Here is a 20,262-nt window from a genome sequence, read left to right as displayed (position 1 = left end):
GAGCCAACAATGTGCAAAACTTAAAATCTTCCTTGGACATTTTGTGAAGGATGAGGTCCATCTCCTTGCTAGTCTCCAGTCAAACTCCCTTTGAGCCAACCTAAGTTGATCAATAATATTGTGGCGATTGTTCCTCTCTGATTTCCAATCACCGTCTTATTTTGGCGTCCTCAACGTTGAAACCAGTGTTCATTGATCTACTTCCTACTCAGGATTTTAAATCTGCGTGTCTTCACCCCCCTCACAGATTTCCCTCTGTTTATGAGGCATAGGCTTTTAAAACTCAAACTTTGTGTCAACTAATTCATTAGTTCCTCATAAACCCCTCAGCTCTATTGTGCTGTCTGTCTAATGCTGATAATGTAAAACAGGTAATTTAGGGCTTCTCAGTAAACAGAACATAGAGTAAACAAGTTCACAATATTCTTACTTCAAAAGTACATTGAACCCAAGAACATGGGGGCTGTTAATAATAAGTTAGTGGTTAAAACTGTCAAGGCCTAACCTGGGATAAAAAGAAGAGGATATTCCCAATGAGGCTAAACCTTAAGGTTCCTTCAAAGTACCTCAGAAAACATTAGCAGTGTCTCCCTGTCTGAGCTCCCTGATCAAAAGGCACTTCAAGGAAGTCATTCCTTTTTTTTAAAAAGAGCACCTTTTATGGGTGAGACACCCCTGATTTGGAAGGTGAGCGACACTACGTGGGAGCCCGAGCAATGAAAAATAAGTCTAGGCCCAAAATGTCAGCTTCTGTGCTCCTGAGATGCTGCTGGGCCTGCTGTGTTCATCCAGCTCCACACTTTGTTATCTTGGATTCTCCAGCATCTGCAGTTCCCATTATCACAAATCATATCGACTCCCTGCTTACAAAGGGAAACCTTTAAATAGGAAATGTAGAATAGGAAAATAGAGTACACACACAGGGAGGCCATTCAGTTCAGTAAGTCTGTGCCAGCTGTTTTGAAGAACAGCTCAGGAAGTCCCATTCCTTGTATCCCTGTGACTTTTTCTTTAAGTTTTTATCCGACTCCGTTTTGAAAGTTGCTGAAAATACCCATCCCATCAGGCACGGCAGCATTCCCAATGGTTAACTACCAGGCGCATAAAAACTTTTCCTTGTGATGTCTTGGCCTCTTTTACCACTTGCCTCCCAATCACCTCCTCATTTTACAAGCATCATAAATCCTCCTTTACACAATGGAGAAAACCATAGCTTCTCCCACGTAATTTCTTGCCTCACGTCTCCAGAGCCATTCTAGTAAATCTCTTCTTAGCCCGTCCAAACCACCGCATATTTTCTGAACTGGGATACTCAGAACTGGGCACCAGAACCCAGTGGGGTCTGAACCAGCATTTCTTTAGTGCATTGTGCCACTTCTGTGGATGACATGCCTGTCTGTTCTCTGAATAATACTTAATTTTGAGATTCTCAGGGCCTTTTCTTTGGAATATTTCCTTTACTACTGTTTGAGGCCACACCCGGGCTCTTGCATAATTTGATTTCCTCTCAGAAAGAGAGACAATAGGGTAAGACTTCCTCCGGCTCTCAACAAGAATGACGGAGAGACTCCTGTTTATTATTTTTCCCTTGAAGAGCCCTTTTTTATCATGGGGCCGAAGGACATTTTTACTGGGATTGTGCTTCCAGCTGACCCTGACAGATCAGTTTGGAGGAGTCATGGAATCATACAACACAGAAACCAGGCCCTTCAGTTCAACCCGTCTATGCCAACCAGATTTCCCCAAACTGTACTAGTCCCATTTACCTACATTTCGCCCATATCCCTCTAAACCTTTCCTATTCATGTACCAGTCCAAATGTCTTTTAAATGTATCTGTACTCACCTGTACCATTTCCTTTGGCAGTTCATTCCATATACATGCCACCCTCTGTGAAAAAATTGCCCCACGCTCCCCTTTTAAATCTTTCCCCCTCGTACTTTAAACCTGTGCCCTATAGTTTTGGACTCCCCTACCCTGGGAAAAAGACCTTATCTATGCTCTTCGTGATTTTATAAAACTCTATATAATCACCTCTCAGCCTCTGATGCTCCATGTAATAGAGTCCCAGCCTATCCAACAGGGTAGCAGAGAGAGAACCAACACTCCTTGGGATTCTCCAAATAGAAACCCCAAGGAAGGGAAATAAGCCAAGCAAAGAAAAAACTGCTGGGAAGCCTTGCCCATTGGCTACCGGCTTGTTGAGAATAATGCAACCCAGCCTATCCTTGATCAGGGTGATTTCATAACACTCAAAATGTCAAGGTCAGAGGTCACCCCCCTCCTGTCAATGCAGAAACAAGCGTTATTATATAAGCTACGTTTAGTGTAAGCAATGCAAATAGATCCCTTACTTCACATCCTCTAAAAGCCAACACAAACTTGTTTGCACCTCAGAATGAATGGAGCTGCATTATTTTATGAGGTCACAAAAAGCTAGCCAATTTGGAAAGCTCAGGTGAAGATCACCAACTGGAAGTGGACAAGCAATATACACTTCACTGCAAAGTTGGTGCAATCACTGTTATTTTAAAGCATTTGGGCACATGTCTATAAAAGGTGATGGGGTGGGGGCGTGACACAAAGGAAACTTCACAACTGCAAATTATTACAGCAGGTGCATTGATAGGACAAGTTCGCTCATCAGGGTATTGCCTTAACAAGATGGCCGTGTAACATGTCGGGGAGCAAACTACTAGCACAGTTAGGTTATAAACTGGGAAAAACTATAGGAGAAGGCAGCTACTCCAAGGTTAAAGAGGCCATTTCAAAAAAGTACAACAAAAATGTAGCAATCAAAGTGGTCGATAGGAAAAAAGTTCCAAAGGATTTTGCCAGTAAGTTCTTGCCAAGGGAGTTGGCCATTTTGAGAGGGATCAAGCATCCTCATATTGTCCATGTCTATGAGTTTATTGAAGTTCGTAATGGGAAAGTCTACATTGTCATGGAGCTGGTCTCTACAAATCTTCTACAGTTGATCCAACAAAGAACCTGTGTCTCATGCCAAGAAGCCAAGTGCTTGTTTTCTCAAATCACCAAAGCCATCAAATATCTTCATGAGCGTGACATTGTCCATCGGGATCTCAAGTGTGAGAACATCCTACTGACAGAGCAGATGCAGGTGAAGCTGGCAGATTTCGGGTTTGGGAGGAAGAGCCGGGGCTATCCGGAGCTCAGTACTACCTACTGTGGCTCTGCAGCCTACTCTCCTCCAGAAGTCCTCCTGGGGGTCCCTTACGACCCGAAAAAGTATGATATCTGGAGCATGGGAGTCATCCTGTACGTGATAGTTACTGGGTATATGCCATTCAATGACTCCAGCATCAGCAAGTTACCAGAGAAACAACTTATGGGTGTGATTTATCCAGATGAGATTACAATAGAGGAGAAGTGCCAGTCTTTGATAGAGAAATTGTTAACTTTCAGTCCACCGATGCGTCCAACGGCTAACCAAGTTACAAGACATGCATGGTTTAGAGAACGCAAATAAAGGAATATGCTCTAAAGAGGGTCAATACAAGAGCCTTGTTGAATTATTCCTGCAGATTCTGTTCTAAGTTTTCCAAGATGGTAAGTCGGTTTCAGTCAAAGAAAAGTTTCTGTGGACCAGACTTTCATTGTCAACAACATTAAAATTTGGTACATATACCGACTGTCATAAGACATTAAGAAATAGGGGCTGATTAACAAAACCATGACCAATCTTTGACATTCTTGTAGTATTCCAATACTTCTTAATTCACTGAGCATCCAAATATCTAGTGACCTCTGACTCGAACGTAATGCCCGAGTGACTACAGCTTTCTGGGATTGAGAATTCCCAACAGTCACCAATTGCCTGATTTCCTGTTCATGGGCCATGGGCATCACCATCAATGACAGCATTTGTTGCCCATCTCCAACTGCCCTCAAGAAAGGAGAGCTGGGCTGCTTTCTTGAAGCATTGCAGTCCATCAGGTGTATGTCCACCCACAGTGATAGTACAGAGTTCACAGATCCTTACCCAGAGATGGATCGGGAATAACAATATGGTTTTGAACATGCCCATGTGGCCTTGGTTCTTTCAAACTTATAGAATTAGCAATTTATAAGGTACCATCACAGGTACCATCAGGGGAGACAGTATCAGGAAATTGAGTGAGGATGAAGGAGAAAGCGAAGAAAAAAGAAAATGGAAAAGGAACAATCAATTTGCACAAACTCCCTTACACTCCCAGTGACAGGATAATGACCAGATAAATTTTTAATCTGTGCTGTTTGGGGAATAGTTTTTAGCCCCAGACTGCAAAGAACTAGTCTACTTTTCAAAATAATGCTCATGGGATTTCTTACAGTAGCCTGAGAGGGGGAGATATAGGGCCTGGGGTTTAGCATCTCATCCACAACATGGCAGATCTACAGTGCAGCACTCCCCCAAAACTGGCACGGATTATGTTCTCTGGCCTTTGAAGTGGGTTCGAGAACGCAAACTTCTAACTTGGGGTGAGAGTGTGCCACAGCTAAAACCTAAGCCTTTTAATAATTTCTTTCTCATCTCTTGCAACTTGTTCAGGGGCCCAGAGAGAGGCAGCAGCAGAAAGTGCTGTGGAAACTCAGCAGGTATGCAATGGAGAGAAAGCAGATGGGGTCTGAAGGGTCACTGGACTTAAAATGTTGGGCTCTTTCCACAGATGCAGCCACAACTGTTGAATTTCTCCAGAGATTTCTGTTTTTGTCTCCGATTCCCAGGATCTACAGCTTTTTTTTAAAAGATGGGGAGAGAGCTGGGTATTGACATTAATTTAATACTACTAGCGTTTGCCTTGCTCACTAATTTAAGAAGCCCTTATGAATTAATGAACTTCAACAACCATGAGGTTTTGATGCAGTGGAAGAGGATCAATCATGTTCTATTTGATCTTGTAACTAAAGGCTTGGCAATTGCTAGTTTCTTGCCCAAAAAACAAGAGATTCGTTGATGTCGGGTACTCCTCATCCTGAATAGAACTTTCAGCTAGAAGATGCAGGCCACTTGTGCAATAGTAGAACTGTCCCTGCCTCTGGGCCGGAAGACACAGGTTCAAATCCCACCTGTGATGGAAATATCTCACAATATATTTGAACAGGCTGATTCAAAACACTCAAAAGATCTGGGCTCTTTTAGCACAGTAGTAACATTGCTACCTCTGAGCCAGAGGGCCCCACTTCAAGCCCAGAAGTGTGTAATAACATCTCTGAGCAGATTGATGCAAAAACATGACAGGGCTCAGATGGAAGATCTGGACGCCTTATCACACATGCTCACTTTGGGCAGGCTATGGAATCCGTAGGAGCTTCATTACAAAATAAAACTAATTGCCTTTCTATACTGTGGTTTGAATACAATGGAGTCAAGGTCTTTGGTTGGCTGCAGACAAGATGGAGGAGTTGAGATGATAACCAGATCAGTTATGATATTATTGAATGTCAGAACAGTCTTGGCTACTCCTGGTCTCTTCATGCTCCTAAGCCTGATCGCCCTGTGTTGGAAGAAAGTTGAAGCCAATTAAATCTAGAGCCAGACCACAAAATAAAATTCACACTCTTCTCAACCAATTCTTAAATTGAGCCAATAGTTCACTGCTGTTCAATTGGATGGCTCATTAAACAAGTACAAAAGGCAATACTGCAATTTCCAGAACATTCCACCAGCAGAGAATTGAACAAAATGTGCAGCTGTGTCCCAATGCTCAAGGTGATAAATCTGGCTCCAGAGTGGACCTGGAGAAATGAGTGGGGAGGAGAGGTCTTTAATTTCTGATTCCTTCTATCCTCTGGAGACACAAGAGAAAACACAATGTTGATGTCACAGAGACCTTCAGGGAACTTCATGACCAGGGGATATTAAGCTGAACAATGTCATTGACTGGGTTACCAAATCATTGCCAACATTCCCCCTTTGGAACAGGGACAAATCAATTCTAACGTGTTTGCTCTCAATTGCTGTCGAACCATGTTTTCTGGACCATTCACAGAGCTGGAATTAAAGAATTTTACAGCACAGGGACAGTTCATTCATTCTGCTGGGGTCTAAGCCAGTGATTATACTGTAAGGGAATACATTCTGTTCCTTTCCCCTGCTCCATCATCAATTCCTGATGTAATGAAAGTGTCCCCACTAAACTGCCACGATGCAAGTTCCAGGATTGGGGCTTTTGTACCACATTTGTATTGCCCCTACCTGGTGAGTTGGGGGCCCAGGTTGATTAGAAAATACCTAAGTTCCAGGATTTTAACCATGAGCACAAAGGAGTGGTGATCTTCCTACCTTGAAGCAATAAACCAGCAGGATACCTGCAATCGTTCTAACTGTCCTGTCCTTTCTTTAAATTATCAAACCATTCTGCTGCTTTCAGTAAGAAATCTTCGAAGAAAATACCACCCGGGAGCTGGGAGACAACTCTACAGATGATCCAGTTTAATTCTAACAGATTACAACACCCTCATGTGATCTGCCTGAATCTGTTACATTCAATCTTTCTTTCTTTATCATTTATGCTGGTGATGTGGACAGCCTTACTAACGCTGAGCACTTTAGAACTCAACCACACAGCACACAACTAGAATCAAACGTAAGCCAAACAAGACAGAGCTGGCAAATTCTCCTCTCTCAACTATGTTAGTCAACCAGCTACAAAAACAAATTGCTGGAAAAGCTCAGCAGGTTTGGCAGCATCTGTGGAGAGAAATCAGAGCTAACATTTTGGATGCAGTGACCCTTCCTCAGAACTAGGGATTTGAGCCAACTACAGGTGAGTGGGACTAGTTTAGCTCGGGAAACCTGGTTCAGCATGGAGGAGTCAGACCAAACAGTCTGTTTAGCTCCTGTATGACTATGATCCCTGCTAGTTCCAGGTAATATTTTTTAAAAAGATCTTGCATTTATGTGGAGCCTTTCCTGACCCTGGATGTATTTGACTGCAGAAGTCATCACAGCTGCTCTTCAACTTTAACCCTTCACTGCATATCTCCAGTCCTTCAAATACAGGACACAGACTCAATGGTATTCTAAAGGACTGAACTGAATTCCAGGTATCTCATGTCCTTATCTGCATTTATTCCTTTGTGCATAACTTAATTACTTTTACTGTTTCTGTTTTCTTCCCCATGCCCTGTGATCCCTTCAGCCCTAAGAACTGTAACAAACTCCCTCTTGAAAACATTCAATATTTTATCCTCAACTGTTTTCTGTGGTAGAGAATTCCATAGGCTCACCACATACTGGGTGAAGAAATTTCTTGTCTCAGTCCTAAATAATCTACACGGCCATTGTATATTCAAGTCACATGGTCAGAACATCACTATATCAAACCTGGTGATCATATTGTGGAAAGACGCTCCGAGCACTTAAATCGAAGGATTAATAGGGGAGCTTTAATAATTAACTGAATCTATTATGGATGCAAGTACCAAAACTAATAGGTAAGTACGCCTAATTAACTTATGAAAATCCTAACAAAAACTTAAAAGATTTAAAGTTTCTCTGGACAAAAACAAAGGGCACAATTCTAAAAAGATTCAGGAACAGGGTGAGCTGGGTGTATATATTCACGTCATTGAACAGGACAGGATGAAAAACCATTTAATGTAAAAGATGGAATCCTGGACATGATTAATAGGGGCATAAAGAACAAGAACAAGGAGGTGTGAGACGCTATTCCTGCTGCTCTCTCTAGTATGGGCACTGCACTTTTGGAAGGATGTGAAGTCATTGGAGAGGGTGCAGATGAGATTTTTTTAAAAAATGATTCCAAAGACAGATTGAAAAAAAAGTTAGGACTGTTTATTTTGGGAGAAGAGAAAGCAGAAAGGAGATTTTTGATCGAAGTGCTCAAAATCATGAGGGGTCAGGACATGTAGATAGGGTGAAACTGCTTTTGCTCATGAAAGGCTAAAAAACAAGGGCGCAGATTGAAAATAATTGGCAAAAGCAGCAAAAAGAAACGAGAATTTGTCTTCCACACATAGCTTACATGATGGGATGGACTGCCTGAGTCTACAGAGAAGGCAGGTTCATTTGAAGCATTCAAAAATAATTAGACTACTATTTGAAAAGGCAGAATGTGCGGGGTTATGTGGAGAAGATGGGAGAATGGCAGATTGAGTTGCTCATTCTGAGAGCTAGTGCAACTACAAAAGGTTAAATGGTCTCCTTCGGAGCTGTATTGATTTGGTAAGAAAGGATTTATGTTGGTGAATCAGAGGGGGCCCATTCAGCAAAAGCACAAGACACACAGAACACACGAACCTCTGTCTGGGTACCAGAGTATTTACAAACATGAACCACAAAAATGTTCTCACAGGGCACAAGTTAAAGAAACAACTTCCACCTTTAGGAAGGGATGGTAACTAGCAGATTTAAGAGCCAAGCATCACTTGTAGTCGGGCATTTGTTAAAATAAGGGATAAAATTAAAAACTCACCCCTCTGTCTATGCAAATTGTTACGTACATTGTTAATAAAACCTGTAACTGGAAATGTCAAGAGACCACTTTTTCTGTATTTTATCTCTATCACACTGTATACAGCAGTTCCAATTTGACATTACATAATGAACTTCTCATTTATGCATATCTCTCATTACATTTGTAAAGGCAATAATCTTCCCACTTTCAGTCAGAGGTTAAGTGAGGAGGCTTTTAACTCAAGGGTGCAAACTCTAACTGGCCTGACTTTTAGGTTAGCATGACCCCAAAGACCAGTCAATCAAACTGGGTTGATCACATGTCTATCATTAGTCAGACAATTCGAAAATGGCACACAATGGTCACCTGATCACAACTGACTAATAAACTGAAAAGTAACAAATCTGTCACCTCTGGCACCAAAGAGAAAAGCCACCCCGGAGAGGGGGCACAAAAAGTAACAGATCCCTTAGATTCAGGACAGGGAATGCTGGAGTGTCAGACTGAGGTGTTCACTTTTAGAATAAGCCATCATCCACCTTCTCAGGTGGGTGTTAACCCATCATACATTCCCGTGCTCATCGATCTGAAAGCATAGACCAGAAACATGGCAAATGGAGAGGATACACAAGGCACGCACAAACTAGCAAAGGGAAAATTTAGAACAGATACTGCAATGATTGGAACATCATCAGCCAGGTGGATCTGATAGAATGAGTTTCCTGATTGGACTAAGTTAACAGCCCCAATCAGGCAGCCCTGGTTGACAGACATAAACAGGAGTGTCAGGGTTCTGTTCACTCTGGGTGTTGGCTCTGAGGGAGCTGAGTCAGCGTTGTGTATTAGCATTAGCATATGCATATGCATATGCAGGGTGACTTGGTGGCAGGATGCCAGCCTTCATGGAGTTATATCAGATACCAAATATTTTTCTTCATGCACATAATTGGTAGTGTAGGAAATGGGAACAAGCTGAGGCAATTAGTCTAAAGCTTACTGTTTAATTTGATCATGCATAATCTGTATTTTACCTTCAACTGTACTTTTTGATACTCAATTCCCGAATATTGTCATCTAACAAAAATCTTGTGACATTTTCCTTCCTGACATCACTCTTGAAATACCTACCTTTAATTTTAAGGTCATGACCATTGCATTTAAGTTTATTTCCATCAAATCGACCAACTCTAACTGACAGTGATCCGTAGCTGATCCTCCACTACAGACAGCAGTTCAAGAAGATAGCTCACCACCAGGTTTTCAACAGAAAATTAGGATAAGGAGCAAATGCTGGTCCTGCCATCAATGCCCTCATTCCAGGTACACAGTTTTAAAACATTGTCTTAAACATCATTATTACCCCTCACTCTTCTACTCAAGTTCTAGCCTACACAACTTGTCTCATAATTTCATTTTTTAGTCCTGGCTCTTGTCTGATGAGCAAAGGGGCAAATTAATTTGCATATTCATGTACATGAAAAGATGCAGTGGTGTGGCTGTGTCAAGGACTTTTGGATCCAGCCTGAACTGGTGGGATGCACATAGCCCTGTGTTTGACGGGAACAGTGTAGAGTGACCTTTACTCTGGACCTAACCCTGAGCTGTACCTATCCTGGGAGTGTTTGATGGAGAGTGTCATGGGAACGTTACCTTCAGTTTAAAAAAGTAGAAGGAGCTTTACTCTGGATTTAAGCCCATGCTGTCCCTATTACAGGAGAGTTTATGGTGGTCAGTTTAGTGGAAGATTTCTTTCTGTTTCTTTTGGTATTTAAATGCTGTTGACATTGGGTGTGCAAAATTAAAATGCCCCATCCTTACCTTATTAAGGTCAAAAACAAAATGGCACAATGACAATATATTTGCTACTAGACGTACTTTAAAAACAGTCAGCCTTTCAGTCCGCAACTGCTGCTCCCAACAGTTGCCTGTCATTCAGACTCAACCCACGATTGCATCTTCAGTGTTGTTGGCATACCTTTCAAGATCCCATTTGCTGAGTGCTCAACCGACTTCCAGCTGTGACCAGTGCAAAGTCTTACTTATTCTGCCTGTTTCTCAAAGGCTCAAGGTTGCACACAGCTAGTGTACAGCTTCTAGCTAAACTGGAAGCTCAGCCATTGACAGCAGGACATTCAGGAGGTGGGAAAACATCTTAGGCTTGGTGAGAAAAAAATAAATTCAGCATAATTGTAAGTGGAAAAGGCAGACGCACACACAAAGGGGCTGGACCCCAGGGCGAGACATAAATGAACTTGTTGCCATGTGGGTGAGGTCAGAATGGGATTTTCAGTGTTGGTAAGCTGGTGATGTCACACAGAGTGCCTTTTTTTGGGCCTCTCTTTTGTGTGGCACTACCTCTCAAAAATTAAAGTGTGATGACAAATTCTCATCTTCCAACTGGTGATCTCGCCAACGGTGAAGGATGCGGTTCATCTTTTCGGGGAAGTGAGATTGGTGTTGGTTAACCTGGGCTAAAGGAGATTAACCCATTTTTTTGCCCAGAAGTGTTCTGATGTGTTGTAGATGAAGCTGGATCAGTTTAGTACCCATGAATCTGAGCCAAGGTAACAGTCTTGCTGCCTTCAAGACTAAAAACATGTTTTGTCCCGAAGGGGTCTTTTTTTTTCACCCTAATCAGTCTCTGCCAACCCATGTTTGTCATTACCATCATTAATCCTACCAACTCACCACATCCCTCAAAATCAAATTCTCACCCCATCCTTGGATTCTAGCCATGTACTACATATCTCAATCTTATCTCTTCAAAAAACAAGAACTAGGAGGTCATTCAGCCCCAGACTACTGCAGGCATTAACTCCCCCGTTCCAACTCATTCAACATAGTCCTCAACCTCCGGGTATTTCAAAACTGTATCTACCTCTAAGAACTTCAAATGATTAAGCATCCATAACACCCTAGAGTTGAGAATTTCAAATTTTCACTACTGTTTTACAGAAGGAATTCCTTCACTGGTATTTTAAATGAGTATCTCCTTGTTAGATCTTCATTCACTAGAATCTGGAAGAATGAAGGGTGGTTTTATTGAAACAAAAATAATCTGAGGGGGTTCATAGGGGGATCTCAAATACGGGATATAATTGCAGATTAGGGAGATTTTGAAGCTTGTGAAATCCACATTGATACCTTTGGGCTGCAGGGTTCCCAAGCGGAATATGAGTTGCTGTTCCTGCAACCTTCAGGTGGCATCATTGTGGCACCACAGGAGGCCCATGATGGACATGTCGTCTGAAGAATGCGAGGGGGGGGGTGGGGGAAAGAGTTAAAATGGTTCACGACTGGGAAGTGCAGTTGTTTATTGCAAACCGAGCATAGGTGTGTCGAAGGAATGGGAGTGTGGATTTCACAAACTTCAAAATCTCCCCTCCCCACACTGCATCCCAAAACCAGCCCAGCTCGTCCCAACCTATTCTTCCTCTCACCTATCCTCTCCTCCCACCTCAAGCCGCACCTCTGTTTCCTACCTACTAACCTCACACTGTCCCCATGACCTGTCTGTCCTCCCCGGACTGACCTATTGCCTCCCTACTTCCCCACCCATACTCTCCTATTGCCTCCCTACTTCCCCACCCATACTCTCCTCTCCGCCTATCTTCTCCTCTATCTATCTTTGGTCTGTCTCCCTCTCTCTCCCTATTTATTTCAGTACCCTCTCCCATCCCCCCTTTTCTCTTGAAGGGTCTAGGCTCGAAACGTCAGCTTTTGTGCTCCTAAGATGCTGCTTGGCCTGCTGTGTTCATCTAGCCCCACACTTTGTTATAAATGACCGGTTAGCAAGGTTAGATCACATGGAATAGAGAACTGGCTCAAAGGCACAAGTCACAGGGTGGTGGTGGTGGAGAGTTGCTTTTCAGACTGGAGGCTTCTGACCACATAAATTGGTGTTGGGTCCACAGCTTTTCGTCAATTATACAAGTGATTTGGATGTGAACATAGGACATATAGTTAGTAAGTTTGCAGATGACACCAAATTTAAAGGTGTAAGGGACAGTGAAAAAGGCTACTTCAAAGTACAATGGAACCTCACATGGGCCAATGAAAAGCAGATGGAGTTTAATTTAGATAAATGAGAAGTGCTGCAGTTTGGGAAGGCAAATCAGGCAGGACTGGTAAGGATTTGGAGAGTGTGGCTGAACAAAGAGAGACTGGGGTGCAGGTTCATAGTTCCTTGAAAGTAGGTTGGATCTCAAAGGTAGCATTTGGCATCCTTGCCTTTGTTGGGCAGTGCATTGAGTTGGGAGGTTATGTTATGGCTATACAGGACATTGGTTAGACCACTGTTGGAATACTGCATGCAATTCTGATCTCCCTGGCTCTAGGAAGGATGTTGTGAATCTTGAAAGAATTCAGAGAAGATTTACAAAGTTGTAACCGGGATTAGAGGGTTTGAGCTATCGGGAGAGAGTGAATAGACTAGGGTATTTTTCCTGAAGTGTTTGAGGCTGAGGAGTGACCTAATAGGGGTTTATAAAATCACGAGGGGCATGGATAGGGTAAGTTACTGAAATCTTTTCCCCAGGTTGGGGGAGTCTAAAACTAGAGGGCATAGGTTTAAGGTGATGGGGAAGATTTAAAAGGATCAAAGGGGCATCCTTTTCATGCAGAGGGTGCTGAGTGTATGGAATGAGCTGCCAGAGGTGGTGGTGGAGGCTGGTATAATTACATTTAAAAGGCATCTGGATGGGTAAATGAAAGGAAGGGTTTAAGAGGGACATGGGCCAAATGCAAGCAAATGGGACTAGATTTATTTAGGATATCTGGTCAGCATGGATGAGAAGGGCCACAGAGTCTGTTTCCATGCCGTCTATCTCTATGACAAACCTCTAAATCGCCCTGCACTGAACTTTTCTGGAGTCTCTCTATTTAAGTAAAAGTCTTGACTTTTGATTCTATTGAAGTCATGACCTAACACTCCACTCTATTAAACTACATCTATCAAGTTTTTGCCCACTCAACCTGTCAATAACCCTTTGCAGAGTCTTTAATATTATAACGATGCGCCCTTCCACTGTCCGGGTTTCCTCCCAAAGTCCAAAGATGTACAGGCCAGGTGGATTAGCCGTGTTAAATTGCTTGTGACGCACAGGGAGGTTTAGTTTAGGTGGGTCAGATATGGAAACTGTGGGGTTAGGGGAATGGGTCAGATGGGATGGTCTTCAGAGGGGTGGTGTGGACCTGTTGGGCCAAATGGCCTATTTCCACACTGTAGGGATTCTATGGTTCTATACTGTAGATATACCTGCGTCAGGTGGACTGCAAAGAGGTAAGCTAGAGCTCGCTGGTTCGAGATGAGCAGCTGCAGGTCTTGCCAGCAACACCTTAATTTCAGGAAAGAGGGGAAACAAAATCTGGCAATCAATTCGCAAACATTAAGTGGCAATAACCTGAAATTGTTCTTGCGACTATGGCTCTCAAACTGGAACAAAAATCACCTGCTAATTTCTGCTTAACTTGAGCCTTGCCCCACACTTGCTGGATAGGTGTCAATCTTGACAAGTTGAGTGTTGACAAAGACTGGGGTAGAGATTTTTAAAATCATGAGGGGTATAAATAAGGTGAATGGTAGCTGTCTTTTCCCTAGGGTGGGGGATTTCAAGCCTGGAGGCATATTTTTACAGTGAGGGGAGAAAGACTCAAAAACAGACATGAGGGGCAATTTTTATTTTTTACAGAGTGGTTCATGTGTGGAATGAACTTCCAGAGGAAGTGGTGGATGAGGGTAAAGTTACAATGTTTAAAAGACATTTGTATAAGTACATGAATAAGGAAGGTTTGGAGGGATATGGGCCAAGTGCAGGCAAGTGGGATTAATTTAGTTTGGGATTATGGTCAGCATGGACTGTTTGGATTGAAGTCTATTTCTGTGCTGTATGACTCCACGACTCGATTTAACGGCCTTCGTACAGACTGCACATCATCACAAGCAATTTTTCCAAATGTGCTTGCATGAGGCTGCAATGGCCTAACTGCTTAGCACCAAGATAAAATCTTGATAAATTTCAGAGTCAAACAGTTTGAATTAGCCTTCTGTCTTTGACTGCTGGCTGCTTGTCCCTCAAGACCTCACATTTTAACGTGCATCTTGTTTCTGGCCTCCTCTTTCATCAATCTCATCCCACACAATTCTCCACCCCACCAGTTAGCCAGCAGGGTCCAAAACTCAGGAATTTCCCTCCAAATCCCTGCACAGCCCTCTTCACCTTTTAATAACCTTCACAAAACCTGTTGGATATTGGAGCAATCCTTATTAAAGTAGAATGAGTTTCATTCCGCACCTAAACTGACATCATTTGATGGGACCAATGCAAAGGGAGTTTTATTCTGTACTTAGCTATACAAGGAGATTCTGATGGGACACTGGTGAGTGAATTTTACTTTCTCCACCCAAAGTAGAGCTTACCTGAGAGCGCTTGACACCAAGTGCTGAAAATGGCAGCGTCTTCATCACTGATATCCTCATATTGTAGAGTTGAGGTGCACAAAAAGAATAACACAAACACCATGATGGAACAGACAGTGGTGCCACAATGCTGTTTGTCCTGTTTATTTGTCATTCAAATGCTAAAAATCCCTCACAATACAATATACAATATCCATTTCAAGCATGGATTTAAATTTCCCAGCAGAGCTTCAGTGGGAATGGGCATCTCGAGCAATTTCTTTGAAACTTCTATTAAAGGCTATAGTCACAGTAAATGGAAGGTCCAGAAGATAACCAATATGTCTGCATTGATTCTTGTGACTTCAGTCAGCCGGAATATAATTTGCTGACAATGCAAAGTGGAGATAAAAGTTCTTTAGCACGGAGCAGGTTTTCTGTAAAATCTGCAGTAATTTCCACATATATAGTTGCTCCCACGTGAAAACAGTTTCTGCTTACAGACAATATGTGCTTGAGGTTTCTGGGACGTTTGCATTCATTCTAGAAACTTAACTGTCAGTTGCTCTTTTCCTGCTTCCCCCTGCTTTCCTCCAACTAGTTTTTGGGCAGGAAGGGATAAAGAGAATAGGAATGGGGCCTGAAGAGGAAGATGGTTGTTGTCGGTTTCCGATCATCTTGCAACCCAAACGCTTTTGCAGTGAAGCTGGGCACTTTATTTGGTATCAATTTGTTACTAATCATTTGAAAGAGGCTCAATGATCTACATTTCCTTCAGAATATAAAAGTATTGTCAAACATGGCTACTTGTCCTTCTCCCCACAAAAACAAAAACAAATACAATGACCCTACTGGAACCAAACACATTGTTTTGTGTGTGTGCGCGCGCGTGTGTGTGGGGGGCAGGCGGGGGTTGAAAGAGGAGGGGTGGGGGGGAGCTATTCCCACAGGGAACTACAATGATTGAGCATGCCCCCAAACTAACATAAGAGCCAGTGGACAAGAGACAACTTCCATCCCAAATTGGGCTCAGTTTGAGCCCAGGTTCCAGACATCACAGCCTTGCACCTGCATCTCCTTCCCTTTCCTTCCTAGAGAAGGGGGAAAGAGGAGCAGGAAGGGGGGGGGTCCCAATATGGGATGGTGGACAAGTTGAAGCTATCAACCCACTCCATCATGAAGCACATTTTTGCCTTCTATCCTCAATCCTAGATTTAAGGGTTTACTCATCAGAGATAGAGAGAGCGAGGAAACATGAGCAAGAGAGTGAGACAGCGAGAGAGCACAAAAGACATAGGGCACAGTTTGCCATTTGTAAAGCATTGTATAGACGTAATACATTGAAGTTGGCTCTCCAAAACAAGTAGGTTGCAACCAACTTCAATATGTAAACAGCTAGGGGAGGAAGTGGAGTGAGGACCGTGGAACCAACTCAAGGACAGAAGTGCCTCTTCTACTGGTTTAATGGGTTATTAGCAGAGTCAGCAAAGCTCAACTCTACCGAGAAAGCATTTTGGGCAGTGAGGACTGAAGAGGAAGAGTGTGTTGGGGACAATTAAAAAAAGCGCCATCACACGGTCTAACCGAATCTCCAGGTGGATTAGAGTTGGGGCCATTTTCTGCTCCGACTCTCTGTCTACAATCCAGCCTGAATGGTAAACGTCAAACTGCGCAAAGATCCAATAAAGATCGCAACAAATTCAAACTTCCGCAACAAAAAAAACTTCAGTTATGTACATTGCAACAGAGAACCTGAGTCTCCGAGAGAACTTTCAATTATTCAGCTCCACGCAATATATTACAAAATGGATTAACTTGCCAGTGACGCACCCGCCTTCCCAGCAGAACCCCGCCATTCCAAACTAAAGAAAAACATACTGAAAGACATTTGTACAAAATATCCAGGCAAGTGTTTTGTCTAAAACAAGAAGGGGGGGGCAAAAAACATTTTGATAGTAACACAGAACCAGAATACAGAAGACAATCTGGAGCAGCGACCAGTGTGTGAAAGCCTCCTCACTGCCCCTTTCACTATGACATAGACCCACAGAAACTCCACTATCCTTTTCCATACACGCAAATGGGTCTTCCCACTCTGAATCACAATGATCATCGGCAGCATAAACTTTGGTAAACTTTTTCCTAACAACGGATAAAAAGGCAGAGGGGAGCACTTCCACTTACTTCTTGGTGCCTCCATCTGCTGGGATCAAAAGAGGAATGAACCTGAAAATACTGTTGTGGGGCATAGTGGTGCATTCACTAGATCTCTGCTGTTCCTTATTTGACCCTGGGAGCACTTCATTAGGCTTAGAAGCTGAACAGTGCATAAACTCTTACCTTTATGCACATTATCAAATTGGAAGCATCCTCTTTTGACCCACTTCCATGATGAGGATCCGATTAGATTTCTGAAAATTACAACACCACACTTTGCAATGATGCAACTCCACTCAACAATAATAACCCTACTCTGGTATATTAAATTTCTTGTTCAAAAAAAGAGAGCCCGTAAGATTTATAGGAGAAAAATAGGGACAACCGGCAAAATCTTTATAATGGCTAATTGGACAACAAATAAAAAAATGAGGGAGAATAAAAATCTCCCTAAACATTAAAGGAAATTATTTGCACTGGAAGCAAAGCAAGTGTGTTAAAATAACATTTTGTCAATTCCAGTTTCTTGGAGCTCAAAACAGAGTGTGTAGATGCTTGGTCACAGTTTAACATTGTGGATGTCCATGTTTTTAAAATCACATCTATATCACACAGTCTCTTCCCAGCTCTGGCTTTAAGCAGCAAGTGCCCATGATCAAATAGCCTCGACCCACCTCTGAGTCCCTGCCACTGTCCAAATGTAAACGCATGGCTCATCTTCAACTAGAGCACTGCAGCATTCAGGCAAGGGCAGCTGTCTCAAATGGACTGGCAGAAACTGCAAGAGCTTCCTCCTCTAGTGAAGTTCAGTGTACGATCTACCCTGCCCCTCAAATGATTATGGAACAAAGATCCAGGCACATAATAAAATCCAGCATCGGGAGCATAGGAGCTAGACCTGCCACAAGGATGATACTAATTGGAGTAATTGAGTAATTACCCCATGCAAAGGTTTTCAAACAATAGCAGGGCCACAATGGAGGTGGTGGAGGAGCAAGAGGGCAGAAAAATTGACCTCCCCTCCTGAAGTCTCTGCAGCAAAGTGGAGGAATTTCAGTGCTCAGGTCATATCTTTGACTAGAATGGAAATGGCATTCAAGGGTAGCTTGCTCACCAGTGAGTAACTTCATATTGAGCTTCCAAAAAAAACACAAAACCCTTGTCAAAATAATTTCTCCACTCAAAGCAACAGAAAATGACCTGTGTTTTAGGTTACCCGTCTATTGCCAGTGTTAAGTATGCTGCTTACAAACTGAGTTATGTTCAATGTGCGTTTGTTGGGATTTGTGAAAGAGCAGGAGTTACTTGTTTACTCATACTATTGACGCAAAGCGAGTCGTAGGGCAGCTAGGAAACACACACTGGAAAGCACCAGCATCATTGCACATAATCACTTACTTCTCTCAGTCAAATTTGAATTTTTGCTGTAAAAGGTAACCCTTGTTTAAAGCTTGGCTTGCAAGTGGGCAAGGTGCAGAGGGTCATTGGAATCTGCAAAGATCCAGAGTTTGCTTAAAAGCAATTAAGCAAGACACTTCAGGAGTGGAAGAATGGGAGTTACAAATATATATGTATATTTATATATATCTATATCATCGGAGAGTCCTCATAATTTGGACAGCAAGAACTGGTGATCCTTCAACATTGCCCAGACTGCATTTCAAGTCTGTTCCTAAAAATGCAACGCTCCAAATTGTCACAACTGTAACTGACTCAAAAGCCGTCTTCTCAATTTCACCCTCACACTGATTGACAGGGTTAGTGTGTTTGTGGACATGATAGAGAATGAGAAAGCCCCTAAAAAAAACTATACTGCTATTGTAGAACTTGAGACCTATGGTGGTGTCCTTTATACTATGGAGGCGAGAAACAATGGCACACACTCAGTTACACATACAGGCACGCACTCCTATATGCGCTCACGCGCGCACACACACTCTCAAAAACACACACACACACACACACACACAAAGAGCATGTAAAAAATATTCTCATTTCCCCATACAATTTTCATTATAATCCAACAAAATGAATAATCATTCCTAACAGTCACATGTTGTAACTTTCCTTATACATTGTGTAAGAAGTGTCCAAAAGGTAAAGAAATCCAGATTCCATCTGAACAGAGCTATGGGAAAATGGCAGGGTTGCTAGGTTGACATTGGCCCCACACCTTTGACTGTTGGACTGTATGTTAAAGTAAAGAGGGGTGCAAGGTTTTGGTGGTTGTCTCTTGGAGCTTATTCCCTCCCTCCCTCCCTCTCCCTCCCCCCCCAACCCATCCCAATTTATTTCCATGTGGTGGCTGACTGGCTGATAGATCGTGAAGGGATCATGTCCAGCAGGTACTCGCGCTGACGTTCCACAGCTGAAGTTGTCTTGTGCATCGATAGATTCGGGCTAGCGTATGCCATTGTAACTCCTGAAATTGAAATTGGCAAGACTTATCCACTGCATCAAAAGAAACAGCATCCTCAGAATTATTAACAGAATCTGATGAGCCAATGCCAAATTATTTATATCTGACTGGAAGCTGGTACATTGGCTGGCGTTATCAATCCCCATTCCATCATCACCTTGTCTCCCTGTCAACTAACAGTCTTGACCACTACAAATTCTTTCGCCCTTTTAGGTGTCTTAAAGTTCAAACTCAACTCTATCCTGTACTCAAAGTACATTTTCTGAAGCATTCGAGATTAGAATATGAAGCAGCTGCCTGCACCAGATGGAGTAAATTAAAATGCGTGAAACAGCTACGAAGCAATGATACTTCCTGTATCACTTCTCAGATCTGGGTGAGGGGAAACTCAAAATTAATGTGGGAGTTGCAATGTTACAGATTAGAGGATCTGTAAAGCAACTTTCTGGGAATCTTGTTAAGTTTAATTTTAATTCAAATTGGGTAAAGCAGGATTGTTTTGAAAGAAAAGCATTCGGTTATGTTTGACGACCTGCCCACAGCAATGTTTCACTCAGATTTATACAGCATACCGGCCTTTTGAAGTACAGCACCACAGCAAGCTACTCTTCGCCACACCCATTCCCCTCATACAACTCACGCTACAAACCTGAGTAAACAGCACCCAGAAATACAAAGTTCATAGCTGCATTATGGTCAAGCTGGGGAAGTCTCACTTGTAGGGGAAGTGCAACAGAAAACTGTCCCCTTTGTAGAACCCACAGAACACAACACAGCTCGGACATACATCCCCGATACATTAAAAACAAATCATATCACTAAACTTGCCATTTAAAACATGCAAAACCACAAAAAAGAATAAATTA

The 20,262-nt window shown here is 42.6% G+C and overlaps 2 protein-coding genes across 10 annotated transcripts in view; one reads left to right on the top strand and one right to left on the bottom strand.

Annotated features, from left to right (window-relative positions):
• The first annotated feature begins 2,677 nt into the window (after positions 1-2,677).
• Positions 2,678-3,490, top strand: LOC125465632 (testis-specific serine/threonine-protein kinase 6-like). The gene has a single exon (XM_048559360.1). It carries the CDS (start codon positions 2,678-2,680, stop codon positions 3,488-3,490), a length of 813 nt encoding a protein of 270 aa, XP_048415317.1.
• Positions 3,491-19,265: 15,775 nt separating this feature from the next.
• Positions 19,266-20,262, bottom strand: part of gatad2ab (GATA zinc finger domain containing 2Ab) — a 137,306-nt gene continuing 136,309 nt past the window's right edge. For all 9 annotated transcript variants that reach the window (XM_048559794.2, XM_048559796.2, XM_048559798.2 and 6 more), the window contains one exon: positions 19,266-19,399. In XM_048559794.2, coding sequence (XP_048415751.1) covers positions 19,266-19,399 — 134 coding nt within the window. The remainder of the gene's footprint in view (positions 19,400-20,262) is intronic.

This window comes from Stegostoma tigrinum, chromosome 30 (genome assembly GCF_030684315.1).
Source record: "Stegostoma tigrinum isolate sSteTig4 chromosome 30, sSteTig4.hap1, whole genome shotgun sequence".
Classification (NCBI taxonomy): Eukaryota; Metazoa; Chordata; class Chondrichthyes; order Orectolobiformes; family Stegostomatidae; genus Stegostoma; species Stegostoma tigrinum.
This window is presented reverse-complemented; position numbering and strand designations above follow the sequence as displayed.